The sequence below is a fragment of the Elgaria multicarinata genome, chromosome 1 (assembly GCF_023053635.1).
Source record: "Elgaria multicarinata webbii isolate HBS135686 ecotype San Diego chromosome 1, rElgMul1.1.pri, whole genome shotgun sequence".
NCBI classification, from domain to species: domain Eukaryota; kingdom Metazoa; phylum Chordata; class Lepidosauria; order Squamata; family Anguidae; genus Elgaria; species Elgaria multicarinata.
Genome location: NC_086171.1, coordinates 172228835 through 172253123, shown reverse-complemented (window position 1 = coordinate 172253123; position 24289 = coordinate 172228835). Strand labels below are relative to the sequence as shown.

General features: G+C 40.9%; 2 protein-coding genes across 2 annotated transcripts in view; one reads left to right on the top strand and one right to left on the bottom strand.

The window, feature by feature from the left end:
* Nucleotides 1–24289, bottom strand: part of ATP5PB (ATP synthase peripheral stalk-membrane subunit b) — a 331787-nt gene that overhangs the window by 106156 nt on the left and 201342 nt on the right. The gene's annotated exons all lie outside the window — the stretch shown is intronic.
* On the top strand, nucleotides 9953–22366 carry GUCA1A (guanylate cyclase activator 1A). Its single transcript, XM_063143210.1, has 4 exons — nucleotides 9953–10150; nucleotides 19257–19406; nucleotides 20652–20742; nucleotides 22206–22366. The coding sequence occupies exons 1-4, from the start codon at nucleotides 9953–9955 to the stop codon at nucleotides 22364–22366; spliced, it is 600 nt and encodes a 199-aa protein (XP_062999280.1).

Genomic DNA, 24289 nt, shown 5'->3' with positions numbered 1-24289 from the left:
TGGATTCTGAAGTGAATTGGAGTTGTAGGCCTATATTCTCTCATTAAACAAAAAACCTACGGTTTACAAAACAACATTAAGGCCTTAGCTAGACCTAAAGTTTATCCCGGGGTCGTCCCTGCCTGCTCCCGGGATATCCTGTGTGTCATTTACATGAACAGAGATGATCCCGGGATAAACCGTAGGTCTAACTAAGGCCTGAGACTCTAGAGCTTTCGACCAAGCACAAAAAGGCAGGGAAATTGGGAGTTAAGGCTCATGAGCCTTAACACCACATCCTCCCTAAGGAGGCAGAAAGTGCAAGTGAAATTCTCATTCTCCCAAAGCAGAAATCCATGAGGACAGGATGGAGAATATGACATGCAGAGGTGGCTGTGGGGCTGTGGAAAACTGATGATGAACAATTTAGGGCCACCTACTTCTCTTTTTTTAGAGCATCTCATGTTGAAAGTTGCAACCAACACATTTGATGGGCACCAGGTTGGGGAAGGCTGTTCTAGAGCAAGCAGAATGTAGATCTCCAGATGCTTTGGAGTTCAACTTGTAAAAGTCCCTACCAGCATGGGCAGTGATCAGGAATGCTGATCCTGGTAGAGAGTGTAGAAAATATGTTAAAATGAAAAGTGCTGTGAAGCCCAACCTTCATCAGTGAGCAAAATCAAATAAAGGGTGAAAACTACACCAAGCTGCTCAGGAGCCATGTGCCTTGCTCAGAGGAACTTGACTTGGGAAAAGATAGCCCAAAATAATCTCAAAAGCCAAAGGAAAACATGTTCCAAAAGAGAAAAGAGGACTCTATTTCTCTCAAAAAGGAGGCAAGAACCAGGCTGAGTCTGTTTCTAAGACTTCAGGCAGCAAAACTCTGCCCTCAAGGAAAGCCAAGCTTGGTAATAAACTAAAATTTCACTCCCGTTTAATTCCATAGCTTTCTTTGGTAGGGTCTAGCCACGCTGAGGGGATTGCTTGTCTATGTACGCACACACATATGCATGCACAGAGGTCACAGAAATTCAGAGCTGCTGCTGTTTGCTGCTTTTACTCCAGATAGCAATTATTCCCTCCTCCCCTCCCCCTCAACATTCAGAGTGCCACATTATGAGCTTCTATGGGCTTTCATTAGCAATAACAAAATATATATTTTAAAAAAGTAAATGATTTTTTTTTAAAAAAGAAAAGCTATTCCATCAAATATAAGATCAAAGGAAAAGGGAATCATCAGGATTTTAATTAGGTTAAGCCCTCATATGATCACAAAGGGCAGACAAAAAAATCGCCAAGTTTTTTTAAACAAACACTTTGGCCGAAGGAGTTTTTTTAAATTCTTTTCTTTAAACTGCCCTGCTTCCCTCAATCTTTCACCAATCTTGAAATTTTGAGGTTATCTGGCACATCTAAATTTCAGGAAGATTGGTGAAACATTTTTTCTTTAATTTTTTCTTTAATTTATTGCATTTGTATACCGCCCAATAGCTGAAGCTCTCTGGGTGGTTCACATAAGATCATTTAAAAATATACAAAAATTAAAAACCACAAAAGCATGCAAAATGCGCATACAGTTAAAACCACTGTAACAACTTTAGAAACGATGAGCCAGAAAAACAGACCCAGGCCCATTACACATTGCTAAATGTCTGGAAGAAGAGAAAAATCTTGACCTGGTGCCAAAAAGATGACAATGTCAGCACCAGGCGGGCCTCATCAGGTATATTGTTACACAGTTGGGGGGCCACCACAGAAAGGCCCTCTCTCTTGTTGCCACCCTCCAAGCTTCCCTTGGAGTAGGCACCAGGAGGAGGACCTTAGATGTTGAACGTAGTGTTCGGGTAGGTTCATGTCGGGAAAGGCGTTCCATCAGGTATTGTGTTCCCAAGCCATGTAAGGCTTTATAGGTTAAAACCAGCACCTTGAATTGGGCTCGGAAACATACAGGCAGCCAATGCAAGCAGGCCAGAGTGGGTCTTATATGCTTGAAGCTTCTGGTCCCGTTGCAGTTTGCACAAGCTGAAGCTTCCAAACTGTCTTCAAAGGCAGCCCCATGTAGAGTGCATTGCAGTAATCTAATTTGGATGTTACCAGAATGTAGACAACTGAAGCCAGGTTATCCCTGTCCAGATAGGGGTGTAGCTGGTCATTCTAACATTTATTTTATGAATGTTAAAATTACCAACCCCCCAATTACCCCTTTATCATGGTAGAATGCTGACCCCCCGCCCCCGGTCGAACATTAACTAAGGACACATGGCTGTGCATCCTTAAATTATGCTCAGCACACATACAAAATGGTTCCTGCTGTAAGCTCTTCTCCCTGACTTCCAACGTTCCCTCTTCAGCAACAAAGAGTAGGCCCTCTGTTGGAGTGGTATAGCTCAACTGCAGACAGTACATTCCAAAAATGCAGCTACTAAGCTCAGCTTGGCACTTTCTTCAGCTTAATTTGCCATTTACTCAGCTCAGCATTCTGGGCGACCGCCAGCTTGCCCGCTCCTAAGGCCAGCCTGACTGTGCAGTTTGCACTGGTTACCGGTGTGTTTCCAAGTACAATTTAAAGTGCCTTTTTTGACCTTTCAAGCCTTAAACAGTTTGGCACCAAATTATTTGAAGGGGAGCCTTCACCCTGCCCTAATTTAAGTTCAGCTTATTCTAGCTCCAGCGGTATCCCTAACATATACAGTTCTCAGTTTAGCCCAGATAACATCAACTGTGTCTTCTCTGCTTATATACGACAGTTGGTCATTTCTCATGGACAAAACAATGTGGGCTTTTGCCCGGTCAGCGCGACGTCTCCACGCCTGTAAATCTGCTGCATTCAAATCTTCTGCTGTGGCATCTGTTACAACCTCCCACAGATCAAGATTTCTCAGGCTCATTTCTAACTTGAATGACCATGACATGTAATTTTCGTCTGTAAGTAATTCCATAGGGACAGTGTTCCCAACGTTTAATGCCATACTTTCAATTTAACAGGTTGTTTCTGATATACAACCCCTTCAGTGGTTTGATTTCTTTTAGGGTCTGACCAGCTATACAGTTTCAGCTTCCTCAGTGCCCCCTTAAATTCAAAACCACTCTTGCCAGTTCTCTCCGTGTGATTTTTCAGACACCAGCTATCCGAAATAGCTTTCCGGCTGCCTGTTCCAACGACTTTCAACAAAGACGCTCAGGAATTTAATCAACCACGGCTTAATCCTTCAGTCCTACTGTTCTTGCTGTAACCACTCTGCTTGCTGGTTGTTTTTTAGGGGCCTGGGCCCATAACCTATTGGAATATGTTGGTCTAATATTTACAACCTTATTTTAGTTATTGCCAGACTGGGCTTCTGGCCAATAACCTTATAACAGAGTTTTGCAGCGGTTTCCAGCAAATCAGCACAGACACAGATTAAGACTGAGACTTTCAGTAGGTTTAAACAAACCTTTACTGGCATATAAAAATATAATTTAGTTATGGCAATCACAAATACAAATACTTACATACGGTCAGTCAATACAGCTCTGATACATGGAGTGAGTGATATCTGATACATGTACATGGGAATACAATCCTTTTTATAGGCTAACTGTACAATGATGCAACTGCTTGCAATCCCTTAATTGAAACAATCAAGTCACCAATTATTCAATGTCCAGGTGCAACGTTGACCTTTAAGTTTTCTGCTGAGTCTTCTGATTCCTCCAGCTCCTCAGCAATTAGTAAATCCATGGAAACATATCCAAGATCCATTCCAGGATCCAACAAGAGAGTCCTGTCTCATGTTCCCACCTGTGTGAGTAGTTAGATGGGTGACCATGTGAGGGAGGGTCTTTTCTGCTGGCCCCACATCTCTAGAATAAGTTGCCATCAGGGGTCTGCCAGACCCTATCATTCCAGGCTTTTAAGAAACGCACCACTTTACCCTTGCCTTCCTCTGATTATGTTTTATTCGACTGGGTTGTGGTTGCAGTTGTCTGGTATAAGTTTTATTTGACTCTGTTGTTTGCTGTTTTTTTAGTCTGCTGCGGTTGCTGTTTTTATTAGGGCTGTGCACGGACCCCTCCAATCTGCTTCGGATCCCGATCCGCAACTTCTGGATCAGGTCCATGCCGATCTGCCAGTGGTCCGCTTCGCTTCGCTGCGGAGCTCCGGATCCGAATTGGAGCTCCGTTTTCCCCCATAGACTTGCATTGAAATCCAAACGCCTATAACTTTTTTCTGTTAATGTTAGACACCTCAAAATCACCACCATGAGAGCTTATCCATGTATCCACCTTCATGCCCAGTTGGAAGTCAATCCGATCCTCCCCTGATTTTCGGGGAATTTTTAAAAATCCTACACCCCATTTTCAGAAATGGGATTTACTCCGACATCTGTACAGATTCAAACTTGGAAGTGGGCACCCTCACAGATGCCATCTAGATCCACATTCATGGCAAGTTTCAAGCAAATCCCATCATCCCCTGATTTTTGGCAATCCCTCCTTTTAACTCACCCCAATTTAAGTCCCATGCTAGAACTCCATCAGTTTTCACGTTAGAAACCTCAAAATTGGCACCATGAGAGCTTAACCATGTATCCATCTTCAAGCCCAGTTAGAAGTTATAAAATAAATAAATAAATAAATAAAGTCAATCTGAGGTTCCACTGATTTTGGGGGAATTTTTGAAAATCCCCCACAAAGGACAGTATGCCCATAAGGAAACCATACCTGCCCATAGGGATCCATTGCAAAGTGCTTGTCCATAGCAATCAATAGCACAGATGATTTGGGGGAATCAGGATTTTTTCTAAATAAGGATTTTCATCTCAGGTGAAACACTCCCAAAAATGCACCCCCACACACCAAGAAATCTTAAATAGGGTAAGCGCGCAATGCAGAAGGATACCCTCCCTGAGTCAAAGCAAGAGACACACAAACCATCTCTGCGATGGCAGCACTGGGAGCAAGCATGGCAGAGGCTTGTGGGGTTGAACCACAAAGCCCATCATCTAGTACATCTCCCAGGCACCAGGAGGGCAGAGAGGCAGGCAGAGATGTATGACTATGCCATAGATCTACGGGGAAGTAAGTCCCAGCAGATACCCCACAACAACAGCACCCAGGTGGAGGCGGGAAGGCAGGCATGCAGCAGACATTTATGGGGGCACAACGAAGTGAGCCAAGGATTGTTTCAAAGCCAGTAATGCAAACCGTCCCTGTGAGGCAGGAACAGCACAGAGAGATGCCTTTTCTTTTGCATCCCATAACTAGGAGGCTAGGAGGATAAGAGTAAAGCTTTGTGATCCTTGCTTCAGAGTTGATTGACTGCACTGTGATCACAGGCATTAATGTTAATAATAGCAGTACTAATATTAATAGTAATAGTAATAATAACAACCACAACAATAAGGAGTTGAACCACAATGAAAGCCTGCCTGACTTCACTAAAGAGGGAAAGCCAGGAGAGCTTGGGCTATGGGGTGTATAATAAATGTAATAAATAAAGAAATAAACACAGGAGGGGTGGAATTAAAAGCAGCAGTGTTGCTGAATCACAAGAAGGAGGAGGAGGAGGAGGAGGAGGAGGAGGAGGAGGAGGAGGAGGAGGAGAAGAAGAAGAAGAAGAAGAAGAAGAAGAAGAAGAAGAAGAAGAAGAAGAAGAAGAAGAAATATTAATAAAAGGCTATGTCTGTCTTTTACCAGTAAGAGGAAAGTGGACGTGCCCAGGGACAGGGGGAACTGTGCCCATTTGACTGGCCCTGTATAAGTACCAGTCTTTCAGAAGCTACCTTACACTTCAACTCATGACAGGCATGCCATGTAGCTTCACTGGCTAACCTTTGGAGGGTTCTGATAACCCTCCAAGGACAGGACAGGAGTGCACTGGGCATGTCCACATGCCCTAGTAGACCTCATCCTCTTGCACCACATCTATTCATTTGTTCACCAAGGTTAGGGAGGGTAGCAGTGCTTTGCTGAAAATAGGCACAAATGACCCCCACCCACAACTCTCTAAGCACATTCAGTTTCAAGGATGTAGCTTGAAAAACAAAAAAGTTATCCGCTAATCTTTTCCACAATGCAATCCTATGGAAAAAATATCCAAAATGGTGGGTGGAGCGCTCCGCGTAAAAGTGAATTACTCGCTTTCGTTCGCTTCTCTTCACCATGCTTCGCTCGCCACCCGATCCGCTTCTCTTCCGCCTGTAAGGGAGGCGAATCAGGCTGCTCCGCTATCGCTTCTAAGAACCGAAGAGAAGCAGATCACAGCCCTAGTTTTTATTGTGTTTTTCCTATTTTTAATTCCACATTAGTTTTTATTTTGTGTTCATTGCTGTATGCCATCTTGGGAGGGCTCTTTCCCTGAAAGGTGTCCAAGAAATATTTTAAGTAAATCTTCAAAAGGAGGAAGTGGCATGTACTTTAGAAAGGCACTCACATTTGGTTACACGTGATTGCAACAGTGCCAAGTATTTTAAGCAGTTCCAGGAAGCATTGCTGTAACTGCAGCACTCCCTGTAAAATGTGTATTTCAGTTCATTTGGTACTTCACCCACATGAGTACAGGCAAGCTCTTCTCATGAGGACATTCATGCATTGCAAAGCATCCCACAGCAGCTCAGAAATGTTATTAAGTAACATTTCCCATGCTTGTCCTGTTTAGGCTAATATAAAATTGGGCTATCTATGCAAAATAGCCATCTAAGCTACTGCTCTTAGGTGAACTGAAATCAGTACAGAAAAACAAACAAAAAACAACCTGACTCTCATTAGATTGGGCAAAATTTGAATTATCCCCATCTCAGCCATGTGGGGATAACAAGAAGGTAAGCTTGGATGGAGAGTAACTTCTAGCAAAAGCCAAGTTCATTTCAGGATAACCAAGGGCTGAATTTTGACACAGTAGGTCCTCAGCAAATAAGAGGGAATCTCCTGAAATCCTCTAATTGCGTAAGGGCTATCCCTAGTTCTTAGTGGACACGGTAATTCCTCTGCTATAAACAGGTAGTTACTCCTTGGCCTTAATCTACTTACAACCGGCAGAAGTGTGCCGTGAACTGTCCTGCACTCTACTGCATCTGACTCCTTGATCTGACTTGCTCATTCCAAAGATATAGCATGCAGAGCAAACTTGAAGAACAAACCCGAGATCTAGGTTGGGAGGGATGGGGACACAACTTAGCATTATGTAGTTTAGCTTTGGCCAGACAGTGACTTCTTAGCAGAAGTAGGATCCAATTCTCTGTCCACATGAATTCTTGCAAGATCTCTGTGATCTTCTAAAGTTCTTATTACTTTGGTTTGGTTTTTTAAAAAGATGTTTCAGAGTTTTGATTCTTAATTATATGGAATATTGCTAGGAAAGTACCCCCACTATATGAATATATGTGGGCATTTATGATAATAAATGAAGTGATGTGGTAACAGAAAATTGAGAGATTAACAGTTTTTCCACATGAGGCTGTTAATCGCTGTATCTACTTTTGGTGTTGTCGCAGAATTGAGAGCTAAACTCTACACAAAGAGCTTTTCCTTTCCTGCTTTACCCCTACATAATTTCTAGGTGGCGCTGTGCTGTAGCAGAGTCGCACACTTACACAAGAAGGAAAATAAATACCCTTTCATTCACTTTCAGAAATAATACCCAATTTTCTGACTCTAACATCCCCTCCAAAAGTGCTCTTAAAAAAAACAGAAGCAAAACTGGAGGATTTCGACATCATATAAAGAATCTGTAAACAACCAGGAGTAAGGAATCATGAGCGTATGATGAATGCATCATATAAAAAAGCTCTAAAGAACACAAATGTGAAAAGTCAGAAAAATATCCCCACATTTCATTCTTAATTGTATGTTGGAACCATCCCCTGGTGAATAGCTTTGAGAAAGCTTCTAGGCCCAGGTGCTGGAAGGGTACAGTTTGACAAAAATGCAATTTGCTATTCAAGTTGATATCTTGATAATGTTTTACTCAATCAGGTTCACAGTAACCACATTTTAATGAATATGTAGACAAATTGGAAAGGTTCCTGAAAAAAGCAATGGAGATAATGAAGAGTTTGGGATGCAAAACCTATGCAGAAATGGTGAGAAAAGCTGGGCAGGTTAGTCTGGAGAAGATATATAACAGAAGACGAGGACTGGCACAAGGAAGGAGACACATTTTCTCACATATTAGATTGTAGAAAACAGGCTTCTCTTCCAAAATGGCTCTGTGTTGCTGAGTGTCTGTTCCTATTGGGTGGGCCAGGAAGGATCCAAACTGCTGTGAGGAATGAGTACTGGTTCAAAGTTGTTGATCTGACAGGAGGAGACAAAGGGCAGCATCCAACACTGCTGCTCTACTTCGTGTAAGCAACCTCTAGCACAATGCCAATAGTGTATGGGGGTGCAGTGGGTTTTCTGGGGAACCTGTTGTGTCAGCATTTTATTTGATTATTTAATAGATTTATATACCACTTATCATATTTTAAAATATCACCAACTAGTTTACAATAGCATATGTTATTGATGTTGCACTAGAAGTTGCTTATGCTAGCCCAACGTCAGTGGTGTAAATGGAGTGTCAGCACTGGATACTGTCCAAAAACTCTTTTGGAGTCAGCTAAAGAATAAAAGCAATCTGGAAAAACTAGGGCCATAGCTAGACCTAAGGTTTATCCCTGGATCATCCAGGGGTCAAACCTGTTCATCTAGGTGACACACAGGGGATCCAGTGCTCAGGCAGGAGCGTACCCTGGATGATCCCAGGATAAACCTTAGGTCTAGCTGTGGCCTTGGACAACAAAATTGGGGGAAACAGTTTAATTATTTTACCTTCCAATAGTTGTACATCACTTGTATTTGTCCTCCAATGTTCAGTAATGTGGTAGGACTTGCTAGAATCGGTGCACAAGGCTTTGGGAACTTGAGGTTGCAATTATCACACACATTTTGGACTAATGAGGCAGAAAGGGAGATGCTAACACTTTCCTTAGTCTCATCGCTACAGAAATGATATAATACGCCTTCCCCTAGTATAAGAGGCAATTTTCATAAGGATGTACAGTCTTTTGGTTGCTCTATTTATTACTCTTTTCTTCTGTTACTTGACTCGTTTGTATTGTCCACCATTAACAAAAATGGGCCCTTTCTGGCTAAAAGCAAAATGGCTTTTATTGAACCTTCAAGCTCAAGTTCCCGATCATTATTGAAAATCCTTTAGCCATGGTTTTGGTTTGGTTTTGCTCTTGACCTAAGTGTGTGGCTTCTTAACTTTTTTTAAAAAAAGACATCTTTGTAACTATCACTGTGCTGGGACATTTCTGCCATGCATCGGATCTCTGCCTAAGGCACAATCTACAATTCCAGGTTGATCTAAGAACCACATTTGTAGATGGAATGAAGGGTCGTGGCTCTGCTTCACAGCTGATAATTTGCGTAGAGAGTGTTTTTTCTAATCCCTTCCTACTTCATTACTCCACAAGGAGATGATAGGAAACAATGAAAGACAATAGAAGTATTTCCCTGCCTTCTGCCCTGTTTGCCATAAACATGCACGTGGCTGACAGAATCAAAAGTGAAGTGGATTAGACGCTTATGCTATCTTCAGGTAAATCCTGCCATTTTAATCTCCTGCCAGGGCCCATAATCTGCAAGACTCCTGCCCATTTTGCCATTTTTCTATTTTTGCCTTGAACTTCCCATGCCCTTTTCGGGATCCTATCATAGGGCTCTTCCCTCATTGGTTGGTGGAGGATTTAGTGGGTACTTAAATATCAGGAGCTTCCTTGAAGAGCTGTTTGCCATTTTAAAACCTCTGCGAGTATGAAATGTTCTCAGGAAGGAAACTTGTCGCAGCTTCCTGTCGTTCCTGATTTTTAGCAGATCTTAGGAGGCATTCTGCTTTCTTTGCACTATACATTTCATATCGCCTACTTTTGTATTTTGAAAAGGAAAACCCTTCCGAGGAACTCTGCTGCTGCTGCAAGTTGTGCCCACCTTTTTTTAAAAAAAAATGGGGAACATGGATGGAAAATCTGTTGAGGAACTGAGTGCCACCGAGTGCCACCAATGGTACAAGAAATTTATGACCGAGTGTCCTTCAGGGCAACTTACCCTGCATGAGTTCAAACAGTTTTTTGGCTTGAAAAACCTGAGCCCATCATCAAATGACTACATTGAGCAAATGTTTGAGACGTTTGACTTTAATAAGGTGAGTAATCAATTTCAACTGGACAATATTCTGTATATATACATTATACACATACATAAAAGTATGTGGCCATTATACAGATATGTGATACAAATGACTTTAAAATAACATATGAATGGACTGCCTGTGTTGTTGCCTGCATTTTCTACTTTGACATATAAAACACTAATTTGTTTTGTGAAAATGGGCCATAACAGTTGCCTTTCACTCAAACATTTTGTTAGCATTTTTGCTTGCATTGAATTTTGCACACCTTGTCCAAAATTTTGCACTCTTTTAAATTACTATGATTATGAATATGCTACATGGAACTTTTGGGGAATACTTTGGTTACAATGTTTAGTTCAATCATTTAAGTTTACTGTTGGGTTAGATCAGCCCTCCTCAATTTTGTGCCCTCCAGATGTCTTAGATTACAATATCCATCATCCCTATCTGCAATGCTGGCTGTGGATTATTGGAATCATAGTTCAACATAACTGGAGTGCACCAGGTTAGAGGAGGCTGGCTTAGATGGAGATTTAAAGAATACACCTGCTATTCTCCAAGCCCTGGGCAGAGGACTGCCAAGCTAAATGGCAAATCAAGAGAAATGGAGAGGCTGAATATATACTGCAAGCTAATTAAAATTATCAGGGTTTGCTTGTTTTTCTCATTTCTCATTTCCTTTTCCTAGTATGCTCTATAAATTCTAATACCATGCACTACAAAACTGTTTCCCATATGACCACAAATTACTTTCATTTGCAAAGTGCTGAAAAATACGGTCGCTTTTAAAGCCAGTTTTATTGTATCTTTCTTATTAAAAACCCATACCTTTATTTTACAACTGTTAAAAGACAATAGTAAATAAAAACAACTTCTTGCATCAGAAAAAAAACCCACCTCAAATGAACCCTTTTAAACATAGCAAAACCTCTGTTAAATGTATTTCCAAAGCAAAGTTCCCATTATTGCTGGTGCCCTATAAGAATATTCTGATCATGCAACACTCCTTGAGACAACTGTAAAGATACCTCTAATGATCTCAGATAAGCTATTCCAAGAACAAGAGGCAGAAGAAGTAGAAGCTATAGTACTAGTTACCGCTATACATTATTGCTATATTATTTTGATTTCATACGTGTATTCACCTATTTAGCATCACTTCTTAAGATGTAAAGTGATGGTGAACCAGATTTAGATCTTCTCTAAGGAGCTTTCAGGACAAGGGTGGGGGAGGTGCAAGGATTATTTTCTAGACATAAGATTCTAGGGTCAATTCCTGCTTGTTATTCATCTGTTGACCTCAAAGGACCAGTGCTGGGTTTATCTTTGTGTCAGCCTTGCACTAGAGCCGTTTATTCTCATGAATCTCTGTGCACCTGCTGCCATATCTTTTCAAGAAGTCTCCAAAGAGTTCCTGGTTTTGGTTTATTGTCTCTAATGACATCCTTTCAGTGGCCAAAGGGAAAAAATACAATGAATTAACCAAACATCAAGACAGAGAAGTGAAGGCTAGTTGCAGAGAGATAGATTATGGGTAGTCTTCATTAGGCCTGGTTATTTAGTGATTCAGTAGATTCTGTACTGCAGGGTTTGTAAGTCAACTTGGCATTTTCCATATACCCCCCTACACCTGTAGTTAGTTTAAAAACTGAAATGGAGTCCATGGGTTTGACAGTAAAAAGTCAATGAGAAGTCAGACATAATTGCCAATGTTTAAAATAAATGTGAATTTTATTAGAACTTTGTTTCCAGAAAGTCACTTTAAACTATTAGAGAATATGTAAATATTTGATGATATGGTAGTACCTTCAGGTGGTAGTGCAGCTTGAGACACACCTTTATATGAAATTTATCACCAGAGACAATGGAGTAGACAGCTTGCTTGTCTGATCTCTGTATATACCTAGCACAGGATTCAGTCTGCTCAACTAATTTTGAGCAACTGAATGCTTTGAACTTGTATTTTTAAAAGCATTCACCACAATGGCACATGTCGTCATCCCGTTCCCCCCACCCTCGCCCCCGGCTGCCCCAAATTGAGACTCGAGAGTTACAAATACAGTTTGGAACATTACAGGGAATCTTCTGTCTCATTCTAGTCCCCGAAGAACCAGAAATGCTTTAAATCTCTCTCTTTCTCTTGGCATGGACAAAATTATTCTTAAAGTAGATTATGGCAAAGAGAAGAAGACTCTGTGCCCATATATACAGTGTGAAAGATGGAGGCATGTCCAGGTTTAATCTCTCCCACAATGTTGTTTAAATAATCTAATAATGTCAAGGGCTAGCCTCATAGTCATGTCTCCTCTTCCCCTTTGCCTTAAGTCCTTGAAGTAGGCTTAGATGGGATTTATGTCATGCACAAACTTAATCTAGGTTTTCTTCAGGTGGAATGAACACCACTCAAACAGTAGAATTTTTGTAGCTGAATTGGAAGCAAAGGTAATTCTGTCCTAATACAATATGCACAGAAGGAATCCCACAAAGAATAATCTTCGCACAGATAATTACGCTTCCCATCAGTTGCCTGAGAAAGATGTGGTCTGTCGATGTGATTTAGCCAAAGTTAAACACTTTTCTGTCTCATTGATTTTGGAAAGGACTATAGTATGTACTTAATTTTCCCATTAATGTTAGGGATGCGTGAACAAGTGATGTTTGAGGTCGCCAGGGTTTTCTGAATGTCGCATTGCAGCTCATCTTGTACCCAATTTCCGTTTGTGTTTGCAATCACTGATCATTCTACGCAAATGGGAAAATTGCACAAATTTCCTCTGTAGATTAAAGCAGTCTACAGAGGAAATTTATGCAATTTGAACTCAAAATCAGGAACAAGACAAATATGAGCATGTGTTTTGCAATTGATACATATTTTGGGCAGACACATGCTTGCATTTAGAGCTTCAACTGGGGGATGCTCACATGATTTGCGCGTAAAATGAAATTCTCATACATCCCTAACTAACACCGACATGAAATTTTAGCTAGCTGTTCTCTATGTTGGAGAGGGATGGGGAGAGCAAGCCCATGGTACCTGGTGAGTGTAGCGGTGCAAGATTGGAGATAGTACTCCAACCTCAGAAGGGGGTGTCAGAGAACCAACCCTCTTCCCTGCCCTCTCACAGAGAACCGTGCCAGTGGCCTCTCCAAGGTTGGAAAATCTACCTTGGAGAGGGGGGAAAGAGGGCATTCTGATGGGCAGGGAGGGGAGGGGATTGGAGAGTCCAGGATGCTGTTTACCTGAGCCTCTTCCAGTCTCCTTCCCACCTGCTCCAAAATATCCTTGCTAGATGGGCTGAAAAGCATGATACACAGAAGTAAGTCACACATATTTCAGTGGGACATTATCTCTGTAGATATTAGGTTCACAGTTGTTTATGATTTAGGTGTGAATGAACATGAGATTGCATCACCATCTCTGCTTTAGCTAGTATGGTCTTCACTCATTTAACAAACTCCTAGGATTTGAGGGATTAAGGAAATAATAGTGTTGGGCCATTGAAAAAACATCCATGAGAATTTCTTAGCCCTCATGCATAATTTCCTCTAACCAAAGAGGACACAGAGTAAGCCCCTTGCAACAACTTTTTGGGACTGGGAGCTTAAGAGGCAGGCTCCTGCTACCTGGGATACTGTCCATCTGATCCAGCCAGGAGAGGAAGCCTACAAAGCAAGGGGCCAATGAGCGGAACCTTCCAACTGCCTCCTAGCAGACTCAGGCTCCCAGCACAGAACCATCTCACCCCCAGCTGCAACAACTTTTTGGGACTGGGAGCTTAAGAGGCAGGCTCCTTTGGGGGCAGGTCTGACACCAGGGCGAGGGCCTGATCCCTTGTTTGTTTGTTTTGTTTTCTTTCCCTACTGACTTAAAATTTTGTTGTGTATTTTAAACTTTGTAATACTGCCTTGAGGCCCAGTATTGGGCAAAAGGCAGGATACAAATAATAATAATAATAATAATAATAATAATAATAATTATAATAATAATAATAATAATAACCACCACCACTACCACCACCTTTATCATGCTCCTAAATTCCACTGAAATCAATGGGATTTAAAACTGTAAACTGGACATAGGATAGTATAATCTTCAGAGAAACCACAATATTTATTGATGGAGACCAGTGTAAGAGAACTGATCAATTTCAGAACTGGTTTTCTGTTCTTGCTTATGAAATTAGTATAAAAAAAAAAACCAAATGGATGTTTCCTCATACAGTGAAATTTGGTCATTCATCCTGCTTTGTGATTTAAATGTTTGCACTCTGCATCCATTAGCACATGTAGCAGTTTAATTATTCCACTGCATGGCGCAGTTTCAACATAGAATTTAGGGAGGAAATAATTCTAACCTCCTACTCACGACGTCAGAGGAATAATCGCCAGCTTTAGAACTCACATTTAGACTTGTCTGATCTTTTAATCTTCAGACCTGGCCAAAGAAAATATCCAATGTCAAATAAAACTCTCTTTCTGAATAAGAACTCTGAAGATCAGGCAGAATGAAAATAATTATGGGACTGAGATTAGAGATAGTTTTAAAAAAGCATAACAAACATGTATACCCAAACATAAACATCCCACAGATCAATCCCACAGACTGTAATGTCTTTAACTTTAAACAAGAATTGAAGCCTTAAATTCCACTTGGCAAACATTACGACTTTTGAAGGACCTCAAAAAAGAATTGAAGTGAAAGGCTAGTCAGAAAAGATGGACACTAAATAAACTCTCGTACAGAAACCCAAAGACCTACTTATTTATTTATTACATTTATATATCGCCCAATAGCCGGAGCTCTCTGGGCGGTTCACAAAAATTAAAAACATTCAAAGTATAAAACAACAGTATAAAACCATAATATAAAATACAATATAAAAGCTCAACCAGATAAAAACAGCAGCAATGCAAAATTACAAATTTAAACACCAAGTTAAAATTTATTTATAGACTGTTAAAATGCTGGGAAAATAAAAAGGTCTTCACCTGGCATCTAAAAGCATATAATGTAGGTGCCAAGCGAACCTCCTTAGGGAGCTCATTCCACAGCCGGGGTGCCACAGCAGAGAAGGCCCTCCCCCTGGTAGACACCTGCCTCACTTCCTTTGGCAGGGGCTCGCAGAGAAGGACCCCTGAGGATGACCTTAGGGTCCGGGCAGGTACATATGGGAGGAGGCGTTCCTTCAGATAACCTGGCCCCAAGCTGTTTAGGGCTTTAAATGTTAATACCAGCACTTTGAATCGGGCCCGGACCTGGACTGGCAGCCAATGAAGCTGGAAAAGGACTGGCGTGATGTGGTCTTGTCGGCCAGTCCCTGTTAGTAAATGTGCTGCCCTGTTTTGTACCAGTTGAAGTTTCCAGACCGTTTTCAAAGGCAGCCCCATGTATAACGCATTGCAGTAATCCAAACGAGAGGTTATCAGAGCATGGATAACTGTAGCTAGGCTATCTCTGTCCAGATAAGAGCTCAGCTGGTATATCAGCCTAAGCTGATAAAAGGTGCTCTTTGCCACTGAGTTCACCTGTGCCTCAAGTGACAGTTCTGGATCCAAGAGCACCCCCAAACTACGGACCCGATCCTTCAGGGGGAGTGCAACCCCATCCAGGACGGGGCAAACATCACCTCGCTGGACAGATGAACCACCCGCTAACAGTACCTCCGTCTTGTCTGGATTTTAAGTATATGCAAGGTCTGTGCTTGGCCCAGTCCAGTTTTTAAACTTTTTATCAGCAAAAAGGTCTTTAGTTACAAAATGGTTTGTCATGTGATGTTTGAGCAACACAAATTTGAAAACCTCCTTAACTAGCTGCATGGTTCTTTGAATCCCAACCCTGATGAATAAATCAACACAGAGGAAATCCAGTCCGGTAATTGGGTTCAACATTGTTAAAACCTAATCTGACTTTGGAATAATGTGTCTGTAGAATAAAGCAGATTAGCTACTTGTGATCCTGAGGGCAAGAGGTTGAGTTGATTTAAGAGCACATCCCATAGGAATTTGTATTGTGTTATTGTGCCGTTTAGTGCTGTTTTGTGTTTGAAACATAGAGATGGGAGCATAACAATATGTTTAAATATTATCAGGTCAATAATGTAAAGACAGGAATGGTATGAGCTGTTCCAGAATGTCTGAACAGGTGCACCTAAACCTTAAGGTGTATAATACATGCAAATACACCTTAATCCTGATATGTAACTTCTTAAAAAGCAGCTTAAAAGTCCTGGCCAACACCTGAATCCCTTTAGATATCATGGCAACACAAGTTGAGGATATTGTGCCCTAAGAAAATAAAGCACAAGGAAAAGGTACAAATCATCAATCTTGAAAGTGAAACTAAATCTTCTGTTGAAAAAGAACTTGGCTTAACAAAACAATATGTGCTTAATTTTGGTTATGATTATGGTTCCTCTTCTCCCTTTGAGGGCTGCACAATAGTCCCATTAGCAGCCAAGGGAATTGCAAAGATACAATCCATAAGAGTCCATCTGTGTACACCTGCTTTCCTCTGTGATCTGAAACGTTACTTTATTCTATCAAAAGATGCTATTTAACAATGAACAGGACACAAGAAAAAGCTAAGCTGAAAACACAAGACATCTTATGGATCCTAGTTTTCTTATTTTGTTGGGAAAACTCTTTGTAGGTACAATAAATCTATTTGTTATTTTGGGAGGTCTTTTTCACTAGGTTTTCTCTAATTTTTACACCAGCTATTTCTGGTAGCTTATCATCATCATCATCATCATTCTTAAAAGAATTTAGGGACACTCACAACAAAATTAAAACATATAAAAAAGAAGTGCGATCATATTTTCAGGTTGCAATCAAATATCCATCTACTTGGGAATAAACTCCATTGAACTCAATGGGACCTACTTCTGAGTAGACATTATAGGATTGCAGTATTAGCCTTGAGTCCATTTATTTTAATATCGGTTTTTAGATTATTTCAAGATAGCAGTCTGAGAATCATAGAGATGTAGGAAATATATAACAAATGCAGTCAATGAGCCTGTGGAAGGGGTTTCTCTAGGTCTTGGAGATCCTTGTTCTTGCATAAAAAGATCCAATAAGGTAAGGAGACAGGAAAACAGGTTTGAACAGCTAAGGAGGCGAAACCATTATAGGGTTATTTGATGTGGAGTATATGATACATGTGTGTGTTCTGAAACATCACAGACAAGCGTGCTGTCTTGGCCTACATCTCAATACATCTTAAAAATTCTTGATTTTACATTGATCTGGATAGGCCTGCCAGAAAAGGCTAGTCTTTAAGGCTGCTCACCCCTAGATGTACCGGTGACCAACCTGGCTGCCATATTTTGAACTAGTTGAAGTTTCCGAACTAGGTACAATGGTAGCCCTATGTAGAGCGCATTGCAGAAGTCAAGCCTTGAGGTTACCAGCGTGTGCACTACTGTCTTTACTCTAAGAAGGGGTGTAGCTGGCGTATCAGCCAAAGCTGATAGTAGGCACTCCTGGCCGTCACATCTATCTGGGCTGTCATTTGGAGCGACGGATCCTGGAGCAACCCCAAACTGCGAACACAGTCTTTCAGGAGGAGTGTAGCCCCATCCAGAACTGGTTGACACACCTCCAAACCTAGGTCAGAGCCCTTGACAGCAAGCACCTCTGTTTTGTCTGGATTCAGCTTCAGTTTGTTTTTCCTCATCAAGCCCATTACCGCCTCCAAACATTCATTCAGAGGAGACACACTATCCTTAGCTGATGCTGTTATTGAAGGCATAGAGAAATATATTTGGGTGTCATCAGCATACTGATAGCACGCCGCCCCATGCCTCCGGATGATCTCTCCCAGCAGTTTCATGTAGATGTTAAACAGCATTGGGGATAGGATGGCACCTTGTGGTACGCCATACAACAGCTCCTTTTTTGAGGAGCAGCTATCTCCAAGCATCACCATCTGGAATCTACCTGACAGGTAGGACCGGAACCACTGCAGCACAGCGCCTCCAATTCCCAAATCCCTCAGGCGTTCCAGAAGGATACCATGGTCGATGGTATCGAAAGTCGCTGAAAGGTCCAAAAGTACCAGCAGGGACACACTCCGCCTGTCAATACTCATGCGGAGATCATCCACTAAGGCGACCATAGCTGTCTCAACTCCGTATCCTGCCCTAAAGCCAGTTTGAAATGGGTCTGTATCATCCAAGACTGCTTGGTGTTGGAAGGCAACTGCCCTCTCAAACACCTTGCCCAAAAATGGAAGATTTGATACTGGTCTGTAATTATTAAGGTCCAGGGAGGACTTTTTTTAGAAGCAGCCATACCACTGCTTCTTTTAAACATGGTGGAAAACTCCCCTCTCTGAGAGATGCATTAATAATACGTTGTAGTCTAACTGCATCTCCTCTCTGGGCGACCAGCCAAGAAGGACAGGGATCGAGAGGACAAGTTGTCTTCCTTACTCGTCCAAGCATCTTGTCCACATCATCAGTACTCACCAACTGAAACTGATCCAGTGTAATCCTACTCATAGAGTTGCTGGACACTTCAGCTTCTGTTATAACGACGGCATCTAAATTGGCTCTTATCTAAGAGATTTTATCTGTGAAATGATCATTAAATGCATCACAGCGAACTACCGAAGGCTCTAAAACTGGGCCTTTTTGAAGTCACCATTCAAAAATAATTATGCCATCATGTACCGTGTCAGCTGTTTGCCTAAATCTGCTGTATAAAGGTGGTGCTGATGACTTCAGAGATCTGTTTTCAATATCTTTTTCTACTCCAAACACCCTATGTAATGTTGGACATATTAACTAATACCTCTGGTACAGCTTTATAATAGGATTGTGATGACACTTGCTATACTCACTGTACTATACTCTACTATGATGGAAACTAGACTGATGAGAAACTGCAGTATAGAGGTCACAGATGAGTGGTAGTATGGTGTTAAAAGTCTTCAAGAATGCACTCTGGCAAGTCCAGAATGCATTCTTGTAGACTTTTCTGCAAGAATATTTTCTCATATATTGTGTGTCCCCATGTACTGAAGGCATAGCTGTGATTCTTGCAAGATATAAGATGGACACAGTAAACATGGTTGTGGCATACATCTGATATGCTGCTTTGTGTACTTCAACAGGATGGCTACATTGATTTTATGGAGTATGTTGCAGCTCTAAGCTTGGTCCTGAAGGGGAAAGTGGAACAGAAGCTGAGGTGGTACTTCAAACTCTATGATGTGGATGGAAATGGCTGCATCGACAGGGATGAGTTACTAAACATTATTAAGGTATGTTATTTTCCTCAGTATCTCCTTCAGCCAATTACTATGCTATCAGCATTTCGTAGATGTACCTGGAAGATCCAATAAGACAGCCAAAATTGACTTTTCATATAAAACAATGAAGGAAAGGGCATTTGAACCTCTCACATTCTGTGTACCATGTATCATCGCTGTTGGTAATGTAGGACAAAATGCAGAAAAGAAATTGAACATACACTCAGTGCAATGTAGGTTGCATTCACATTACTGACAGATCTGAGAACAAATCAATGCAGTACGACAATGGAACTAATTCCCTAGGGAGGCCGTGGGCTCTCCCACACTAGAGGCATTCAAAAGGCAGCTAGACAACCATCTGTCAGGGATGCTTTGAGGTGGATTCCTGAATTGAGCAGGGGGTTGGATTCAATGGCCTTATAGCCCCCTTCCAACTCTATTATTCTATGAAAAGATCTTAAAACTGGAATTGTAATGCTGCGCAGAGAACAAATAATTAAAGTCCACTGAAAAAATGATCCTTCTAATTTGGTTGGTAATTTCCTTATTGTGATTATACACTGGGCAAACTGTCATGAGAACCCCTCATGATATAAGCTCCCTACTCATGAACAAATAACAGCATTGTATTCAAACACAGATAACACTATTCTGAGATTGTGTATATACAGTGATAGTTTATAGTATGCCAATGGGTGTAACTATGATCAGGAAAGATAAATTAATACCACTGTTATTGAGAGCTGTCCAGCCCTTCAGTGTGAAAGGGATCTCTGGGACACTTCACCTGAAATTAGGAGAAAGATATGCACAACATTTGCTCCCCTTTGTTATTCCTGATTCCAAACAAAAGTGCTTAGTCCGAACAGAAATTATAACACTGAAGGTTTCGTTGAGTCCACAATGTGAATTCATGCTAAAATAAGATCATAGAATCATAGTAGAGTTGGAAGGGGCCTATAAGGCCATTGAGTCCAACCCCCTGCTCAATGCAGGAATCTAGAAAAAAGATCTAGAAAAAAGACGGATTAATTATTCTGATGATACCTTATGTCCAGTCTATATTATATTCCGATGTGAGTTTTACAACATAAAGTGAGAAACAAGTTTATATTTCCCATTGGGAAATGTTGCATGATAGTCTGTTGATTCATACTTCATGAGGGTGAGGAGGGGGTCATCTATCTATTGTTCACAGACATATAAATCTGAAACTCGTGCTCATCCAATGTTTTCCATTTTAATTTTCTGCAGGCAATTCGTACCATTAATCCATGTCAAGAAGTAATGTCAGCTGAGGATTTCACAAACATGGTGTTTGATAAAATCGATATAAATGGAGATGGTAAGAACATTTCTTTGCAATCTGAGGTGTTGCTTTAAATTAGTAGACCCAAAGTATGGGCTGGGTGCATCACCATAGGAGTCATATATGAAGATTTCAAACTGAGATCAATGTGTGTCAGGGAAATTCCAGGGTGAGGAATGACTGCTAATGTTAGATGCTAAGATTAACAATTAGCAGTGCCTTAAGTGGGGTGTGATGCCATCCCAATACTTTTCAGGTAGACATAATTGAGTCCTTGTTTTGAAACTTTGGAACTATCTGGCTTCCTTCAAAACCTTCTCCCACTTCCGGCACTGCTAATTGGTTCTGGGAAATGCAGGGAAATAGTAATTAGTGATGGGGAAGAGTATGCCGTGCAGGCCAATAAGATAGTGGGGCTACAGTGATGGACAACTGGAAATCATAACTCCTATATGCTTAAGAGGTGGGGAACCCTTTTCAGCCCAAAGGCAAGGGTAACCTTTCAGAGGCTGTATGTCAGTAGTGGGTAGGGCCAGATTTACATATACATCCCATTCTCTACACTTATCCATCCACGCAGAGTACACACCTCATTCATACAAATCCCTCCACACATAAACATTATCGCTCACATTACATCCACATGCACATGAGTCACACAAAATCCATACACATATGGAGAGTGTGTGAATGTATGTGAGTGGGGTGTTTGTGGAAGGATAGATGCACACAGCTTCACACTCATTCATCTATCCTTACACTTACACACACACACACACACCATTCACATACACCCATACATCCACACACTCCGCATTTGTACATATTCATACATCAGGATCATTCTTCCTTGCTGGGAACTGAGAAAAGTGCTTTCCTTTCTTAGCACCCACCAGGAAAGTACAATAAGCTGCCAGCAGATGAAGAGAGATTCTCTTCCTCCATTGGCAGAAGGACTCTGCAGCCATTGCCCCTTTAAAACTCCCCATAATCTCCCCACCCACACACACTGGCAGGAACCAGTTGAGCTCCGATGGGATCAAGGCTGAGGAGGGGGAAGAGTTGAGGAGAGGCCAGAAGGCCAGATGCGGAGGCCCTGTGAGCCACAGATTTCCCAACCCTATTTAAGACATCTGCTCATTCAGGAACTTGATCAGGATTTATAAATAAGTGAAAAAGAAGTTTCACATGGCAGAAAACTCTGTAGTTGTGTAAAACAGAATTTAAAGGAGAGAAGATGATAGATTCAAGTTAGATATGATGAAGATCCTAAAAGTTAAGCTGATTATCTTGATGTAAGGTACTAGTAATTCTCTATTCTTTGGAAGTGGAACAAAATCCTGCAGTTTTTTTAAAAATATGATCAGACAAAGGCAGAAATGTAGACATGATGCTGAAATAACTAGTTGGACTTCCATGCCCTGCATTACTCATGAAATCAGATACCATTCATTACTTCAGGCTGTACATGAACAAAATCCTTTTGTGTGTTTCTGTAGGTGAGTTGTCTCTGGAGGAATTCATGGATGGAGTACAGAAGGATGAACTTCTACTTGACATCCTCACCCGCAGCCTGGACCTGACACACATTGTTCGAATGATCCAGAATGATGGAAAGCACCCTGAGGAAGCAGGACAGTCAGCAGAGGCGGCTCAATAGACCATATATTATTATTATTATTATTTTTAATATGCTTTTTTAACCAACAGAAAAAGCTAAATAAATGTTATAGAAAGAAAAGTCAGGGCTACAAATTGGGCAGGTATCCAGGGGACTCTTGTTTTAAAACATCATCCTAAAAAGAACAAGTACAAGCTTTTATGCTTTTTCTGTGTAATCAAATCATGGTATTATGGGTGCTGACAGTTTATGAAGATCTCAGGGTTGCCTAGGTAGAGGCACTTCTGCTTGAGGGAAATATATGTAAAGGAAAGAAATGTAAAGGAAAGAAGATACATAGCCGTCAGATCCCTCCAAGATCACTGTCAGTGGGGGAGGCCAAGATGAGGGGATTTTCTGACTGGTGCCACAAGAACTCCTGTACCACCTGACTGCCTCTGAATGCTGCTCATTTTGATGAAGAATACAAGTTACCTACAAATTAGATCATGAAGTAAAACTTATGCAAAATGCCCACATGCTGACTCTTCTTAGTAGCAGTGCAACCCAGTGACATCCACATTTTATCCTCTACTAGTTCCTGAGAGTCTAAATCTGGTTCCATTGAAGACAGTGGCCAAAGACCCATTGACTCAAATCGATCTAGAGCCTGTGGTACAGAGCATTGTGAAGAAGACCCTTTCTGTGTTAGATTTTATATATAGTTGAAGAATACAGTCCTACCAAGTGCAAAGTTTTGGTCCCCTCAGTGGCATGGAATCCTGGAAAATATAATTTAGGCACATTCCATTTGCCAGCAAAGATTAGTGAACACAAAATAAGTGATGTGCTATATTTTACTGAACCAGATTATCTTAGTAATATGGAAAAATTTACTTCACAGAATTCCATCATTCAGTTCTGATGCAGAATTTTGCATATTAAAAAGAAAAGAAAATAATAATTCAAGGTTGGTCCAAAAACCACCCCCACCCCCATAACTATTGGAAAACATAAGGCACAAGTGAATATCTAGCTATTTCTGTTAATGAAACTAACAGGCACTTTAGGGCACAATCCTATGTATGTTTGACAGAAAAGAGTCCTACAACTCTGAGCATTCCCTAACCAGAATATACAAAGCATGAATATACAACTTTATATAGGTATGTTAAACACTTGATAAAATGGTTCCTCTCCTTGCTTTGTATAACATTATCAAATGTGCATTAATGAATGAGGAACCATGACCTTACTTTCTATTTTCTGTGAGCCATAGAAGCCACATGCAGAACTCTGTGTTGATCGACACTGAATTCTGCACATGGCTTGTATGGCTCAAAGTTACTGCCAGAGTGGGCCCTAGGATTCACCACTTGTTGAAAAATCTAAGGAATATATCTCTGTAGGTTAGATTTTTTGAAAGTGAAGAAAAATGTGATTCTTCAAGCAGCAGAGGCAGCAAATAAAGCATCAGGATATGAAAAGTCTCTCCAGATAGTTGCATAGAAACATTGTTATCTGGAATGGATGGGATTCATAGTGATAGTCATATATGCTTCTTTACATGAAACCTGAATTTTTTTTAAAAAAATATGCCCAAATGCGAGAGCTGGAAATTTGTTCAACATGTGCCTTTAAACGTGTACCCGACCAGTCAAAGCAATATCTTCATGAGCCTCTAGTTATTGCATGAAGAATCTGAAGGGCAACTCAAAATATGTTCATCGAATATTCCTGTACATAAGAGAAATATAAACTTCTTTGTGCACTGTATAGAATTTTTGTTTGCTAGTTTTGTGAGATATCTTCCTGATTATCCAGATCTTTGTGCACAGAATCAGATTCTCAGTTGCTCTTGCATAAATCCAGAATACATTTATAATTTGGAGATACACTAGGGTAAATGAGAATTTTGGTTTGGACAGTCATTTTTGTAAATGAAGAAAGTAGGTTTTCCCCCCATAGGATCCTATGACATCT